The sequence below is a fragment of the Eublepharis macularius genome, chromosome 6 (assembly GCF_028583425.1).
Source record: "Eublepharis macularius isolate TG4126 chromosome 6, MPM_Emac_v1.0, whole genome shotgun sequence".
NCBI classification, from domain to species: Eukaryota; Metazoa; Chordata; class Lepidosauria; order Squamata; family Eublepharidae; genus Eublepharis; species Eublepharis macularius.
The window spans coordinates 113,587,711-113,593,710 of record NC_072795.1 but is presented as its reverse complement, the minus strand read 5'-3'; the positions used below and the strand labels follow the sequence as shown (position 1 = coordinate 113,593,710).

Below are 6,000 nucleotides of genomic sequence, written 5' to 3'. Positions count from 1 at the left end.
CTGTGCTGTAAATAAACACATCAGTTTCAAAATGGCATAATTTTTAAGTCCACATCAGATGAAGAAAATTGAAGACTACCAGCCTAAAATAGTATACTGTTGAAATTGTGGCTGACCTGTATGCTGCCTTACCATATTTCTTTCCCCAAAATATACAGAGTGGCTACTGCATTATGATATTGTATATTAAAAAGGCCTACAGCAGGATTTTGAAAGAATGTTCTCCGTTTTCCTTCTCATTGGAAGAAAGATTTGAACTTTAACAAGTTATCCGAAGAGGCCAACAATATTGTGTGGCTAGGAGTTGGAACTAGATGAAGAGACAAAATCACATGCGCAGCTTCATGACTTAAACTGCTTAGTTCCTTGCTGCAGTAATTAAGGCAGAGAGAAGCAGCATCTTATGAGCTGGCAGGGACCGGCTATTATGTGGAAAATCCAAGTTCTCACTCGGAGTACTCCTGCTCTTACATATTACGTATATTTAATTACATTCGCTTAGGGATGGGTGTGGTAAATGGTACTTGTGAAACTTCTGAGGTGTAGGTGGCAGCCTCTTCATCTTGCTGCCTGTTCCAGGACTGCTCATTGTATTTGGGAGGCACCACTTTAGCAGTCCTGGTCACTGAAGGATTCATTCACACCAAGAACATGGAAGGCTTACGGAAAGGCTGGTGGCTGCTGATGGCACTCTGCTTGGCTTCTTACCAAGGTAAGGACAGACCTTTATCTTGGTCAGCAGAGCACAGAATACTTCTATGTGAGGAAAGGCTGAAAAGCGTATTGTGTTATCCTATAAAGGGTAATGAATTAGCAGGAATAATTATCTATCTTCTGGCTTACTCTCCTGAGAAAGAAATGTGGTGTTTGACCAACTAGAACAAAAATTTGTAGAACAAAGTGGTGAGGAAAGCTCAGTGTCTTTGCAGTTTGTGTTAAAATGCCCCTCTTGTGTCACTTTTGTGCAGAGAAGAATATCCAGGTCTACAAAGTAAAGGCAAGTAGGTTCCTTGGATTCATTGTAAGTTAAGTAGGTTCTTGGATTCGTTGTAACTTAGTTCTCCTGCAACTGAGAAATACGCTGTGTTCCAGTCTAATGAGTTATCAACCACAATTCATTGGTATGAAGCAAATACACCAAACCTCCAGGCTGAGGAGAGTATTATATGAGAGAAAAGCTGCTCAGAGCTGAAGCCCACTATACTGTAAAATATGTACCCAGTTTGGATATGTCTTTTAGCCCCCCTCCTGCCCCAGCAAGAACACAAGTTCTTGACTTTATTTGTAGTCACATCTGAGTCTCTGTACTTACGGATGCAGTACAAGGTGGCATAGAATTTGTAGTTCAGTTTCCTTTAACTTGACAATTGAAGGGGGACTATTATTGCAGAAGAGCAAGGGATTTTACTTTAAGGTAGCTATTAAATGTGCAAACTTTTATCTACTTCTTAGCAGGGCCTTTCTTGCCAAACCAGTTTTCAAAGTTACAAGGCGTCTTGATTTCAAGGCAGGACTTGCACACAGCTAGCTGGGATGATAAGGCAATGCGTAGCCCATGGTTGAGCAGGTTTTCAGAAATGTCTCAGACTGTGTTAAGGGAAAAGCTAGGCTAGTTTTATTAACACCTTTGAGATGCAAAGCAGCTGAATGGCTGGGCTCTGGAAAAACTTTCACTTGATGACCTTGAGGCTGCTGCGTTGTCACCACACAGCTCCTCAAACAGCTTTTCTGCCTGGAAAGAAGGGGAGAAAGTTTTTTGCCAATTCTCCCCTCCTGCTGCGGACATCCAGTTTGCCCCCTTGTTCCTTCAAGTTCACCAATCTGAAGAAGTGCAGTTGAGGAGGAGGGGAAGGTAAAGAAGGATACAGGGAAAAGGTGTTGCCTCCCTTGAGTGTAACTGTGGGCTTCTTAAGATCTAAGTCTTGGAGCTGCTCATAGAAATAGGAAAAAGATTAGCATCTCACACAACCTGCACTTCTGGTATTCAACTGTGTACTGTCATTGGCTGATACTGCCTATGGATACACAGAAGGGTGTGTCTACTGAAATCTTTTGCATTGGAAAATAGAGTGAAAGCCGCTTGAATTTCACACTGAAAGAAACTACTGTAACTACATTAGGGCTGTACCTCCCCCACCCCCCTTGGTGCCACTCAGCTTCTTGGCATTCATAGGTCTTAGCTGTTTGTTCCCAATGACCTATTGGTGCATTTCAGGTTAATGCTAAGGTGATCTGAAAGCTAGGTGGCAGCAGCACTGTGAGCTCCCACTTTCTAAAAGAGGTGGAAGCAGTTTTGGATCCCTTCCTCTGAAGCTGCCCTTGCCAAAGATTTTCAGTCTTTCTAGAGTACCCTAGGGGGAAGGTCCTCCGGATCCGTGTTTGAGAAATCCTGTGCTGCAGCATGTTCCCTGTGACTTCATAGTCCTTATTCTTTCTATTTCAAAAAAAGTGGCATTTTCCTCATGATTGGGCACTGCCACCACCTTCTACACAGTGTAGACACAGCATTGGGCTTGGCAGGTTTATTGTGCCTGATTTACCTTGAAGGCCTATGGAAAGGGTAGTTCTTGTCACACTCGTCATTCCTGGGCAATTCTAAACTATAAACGGGCGCACCCCTCCTCCTACATCATTGCACCATCCCCAGTTGCAGTACTTTGCAAGCGGAATGAGGCTCACCCTTGCCTTCGGGAGATCAGCACTGTTTAGTCAAACAAATACAACAGCCAGTGAGATCAAAAGATGTCAGTGAGACTTTGGAAATCAAAAAGGCTCTAAACAGCTTAAACTTTTAAAGGTCTAACATCTCCACTCTCAGACAGTTGTCCTGGCTACATAGGAAAGATATTTAAAGGCATCTGTGAAATGCTTTTCTCCATTTTTCTGAAAAGTGTCAGCTTTAGATGACATGATCTATTCTTCAGGTAATTTGTGAACAAGTCAGTAAATAGATGTTCAGCTGATAAGCAGTTCCTCACCTCAGCCTGTTCCCAAGCCTGCAGCTTGCCCTGAGCTTCAGTGGCTTCTATTACATTTTTTTAACCCACCCTACCTCTGAGGAACTTGAGGTGGAGGTATGTGGTTCTTCCAATCTTCACAAGCTATGAGCTCACCTAATGAGCTTCACAACCTGGGAGGGGAGGGGGTTGAATCCAATGCGTATGCTCCTGGTCTGGCACCCTGACCCCTCTATTCACAATGCTGGTTCTCTTGGGCCCTTGGCCATGACTTGTGCAATACAACTTAACATAGGCTTTGCAGTTGGGTCTCAGGTTTGGAACTCTTTGTACTGGCAATTAAAAGCCTTCCTCCTTTTTAGAGTGAGGGGTCTACTGCACCAATAGAGCCCAAGTTAAGCATACCACACTATGGAAGCTCTTTAGGAGTATGTTTAATGCAACCTTGAAGTCACCAGCTGCTATTGATGGAAACTGCTTAAGCACGCTAACACTCAAAGAGCTTCACTCAAAAGATGTTAAGTAGGCAAACTGTCCAAAAGAGGCAATTCTCAAAAGCATGGAATAATACAAACTAGCATAACTGGTTGGTGGCCCCTCTGCTGCAAACCAGTTGTATCTCCGCTCCTCTTTGAGACTGGCATTTTTGCTCAAGGCTAATACCTTAAGTCTAGACATGCCTGCCTGAGAGCTGCTTTCTGTCCTAGTTGGTGCTTTTAGTGCCTAATCTGCAGGTGTTTGGAAGAGGTCATCTGAAAAAGAAGGGAAGCAATATAGGCCAACTTTAGTCACACCACTCCTTGGCTCCTTTAAGTAATGCCACAGGTGCCCTTCCCCTGGAAAGACTTTCCTTGTCCTAGCTGGGGCAAGTAGTGGTATGTTTTCATTATGACAGATATGCCTATGCAATGAACATGCAGTTCTGTACCATATGTGAATATTGTAGATACATATAGTTACAACTTTATGTGCAATAACTAAAAAAAACATGGCAATGAACTTTGGTTTCGATCATACACCAAACTGCTCCAGCTGAGAGAACCAAACTAGACATTTACGGCTTCCCCAGAGGTCTGCGCTGGAGAGGCTGATGCCATTTTAAAGAAAGTCCTCCATTTAAAAATGCCAACAAGGGTCTGATCCTGGTCACCTAGTCCTGCTGCTCGGTGGGACCAATAAGCATTGGGCTTTTGTGGCAATGTTAATTGGTTCTCTTCAGCTTTAAAATGGTGTTGGCATCCACGGGTTAGAGCTGTGGATACTGTAACATCTAGTTTAACTCTGAGGTTTATTTTATAAGTGCCTTCTCCTTCCTTGGAGGTACAGTGAGCAAAACACAACATCCAGGAAAGAGAAAGTAAATGAAAAATTAATAAATTGTTGATGTATCTCTTAATATAGGCTTACTATTATGGCAAATTCAGAATTTCCATTCTGAATTTTTCCATTCCAAAATTGAGATACTAATGGAGTTATTCAACATCTAGAATATCAAGTTGTTTCTGCAGTACTGAATCAACATACCCCTGCCGGCATAACTTGGTAAGAAAACAATGGATCTAATGCTAATGTTAGTGTGTTTCAATATTCACGATTAGATCCCGCTGACCTGTATATTGATGGGCGTAGCGAGAAATATAGCTTCTAGTACAGATCTTTAGTCAAACCTAACTTCTTCTAGCAGCCGTTTAATGATGGGGGAAATTAATTTTAAACATCCAGTAGCACTATGAAATGCCCTTCAAACAGAAGTTTACAGCTTGAAATGTGTGAAATGAATGCATCTAAGATTTTTAAAAACACTTGTATATTTTTAAGACCCAGCTCCCCTTTCTTGTTGCATTTTAGGATAGGGGCAGATTTGATCTTGAGGGCTCCAGCTGCTGTTCCTTGCTCTGTATTAACATGCCAAATTGCTGGAGTGGAAGAACTTGTTTCTGTTCAGCTGGGATGTTCTTTAACTATACTACTTTCAAAAGTAACATGTCCTTGTAGTTTGAAAATACCAATGGGAGATGCCTCTGAAGAAGTAGGACTCTTATTCCACATTGGTACATACATTGGAGCTAAATAGTTCACGGGACCATATGCAAATCTTGGAATTTCAGAAAGAGAATGCGAATGACAAAGCTTGATTTTTCATCTCTTGAAGTTTGCCGGACAGATGTGATCCTCCAATTACTGGAGTTGTATAAGTTCTGCACACTTCAGTGGGACTCCTATGCAGCCACTGGAACAGATGGAAGTTGAGTAACAACAGACTTTGGTGTACTATCTGTAGTGAGAACGCTTTCAGTAGAGATGGCAATTGAAATAAAATTGGTTTACACATTAGAAATTTATCCTCAAAATTCAGATTTGAAACTTGACCTGGAAAACTTGCTCAAGGGGATGCTTCCTTATGGGACGAGCAAATAAAAAAGTTGAAACTTACTAAATGCCATTGATTTACTCAAGTCAAATACTTGCATAAGCTAATCACGTGTTGTCACAATAGTGACAAAATAGCATGCACGCATAGCGAGGTGGGAAAGTATATTTCAGTATAATACTTTTATATTTATGGTAGTCTGACTCAAGGTAGATTACAAAACTGGACCAAACAGTGCTATAAAGAAACAGTGTAAGACATACAACAAAATTAAAAGAAAAAATGCAATACAAACAAGATGTTACATGCAATAAATTGCAACCATATTCTCTTTATGCAATTATCCTAGTCAATTTGGTTTTACTATCCTATTGTTGTCTATAACCACAGTATAGCTGAAATGTTTAAAGCTCGAACTATGTGTAATGTAAGAGAAGGGTTCAGATCTACTATTTTTAATGTTAAAAAGCAGTAGGGAGGGTGAGTTGGTTAACCCACTCCTAATCCAGTACTCCCACTAACTGAGCACATTAGTGCCGGAAGACAAAAAGGCACACACAATTGCCCCACTTCCCTCTTACTGATCAAGGTTAAATGTACTTTACTCCTTGGCCTGCCATTGGAAAAATGGCATCGGTGAGGGTGGGGGTTTGCACACAGAGTTAAAACTGT

The 6,000-nt window shown here is 41.5% G+C and overlaps 1 protein-coding gene across 1 annotated transcript in view; it reads left to right on the top strand.

Annotated features, from left to right (window-relative positions):
* The first annotated feature begins 292 nt into the window (after nt 1-292).
* The window catches only part of LOC129332314 (prosaposin-like), a 59,611-nt gene continuing 53,903 nt past the window's right edge, over nt 293-6,000 (top strand). The window contains exon 1 of the mRNA XM_054983346.1: nt 293-712. Within this exon, the coding sequence (XP_054839321.1) occupies nt 652-712 (61 nt within the window). The 5' untranslated portion in view covers nt 293-651. The remainder of the gene's footprint in view (nt 713-6,000) is intronic.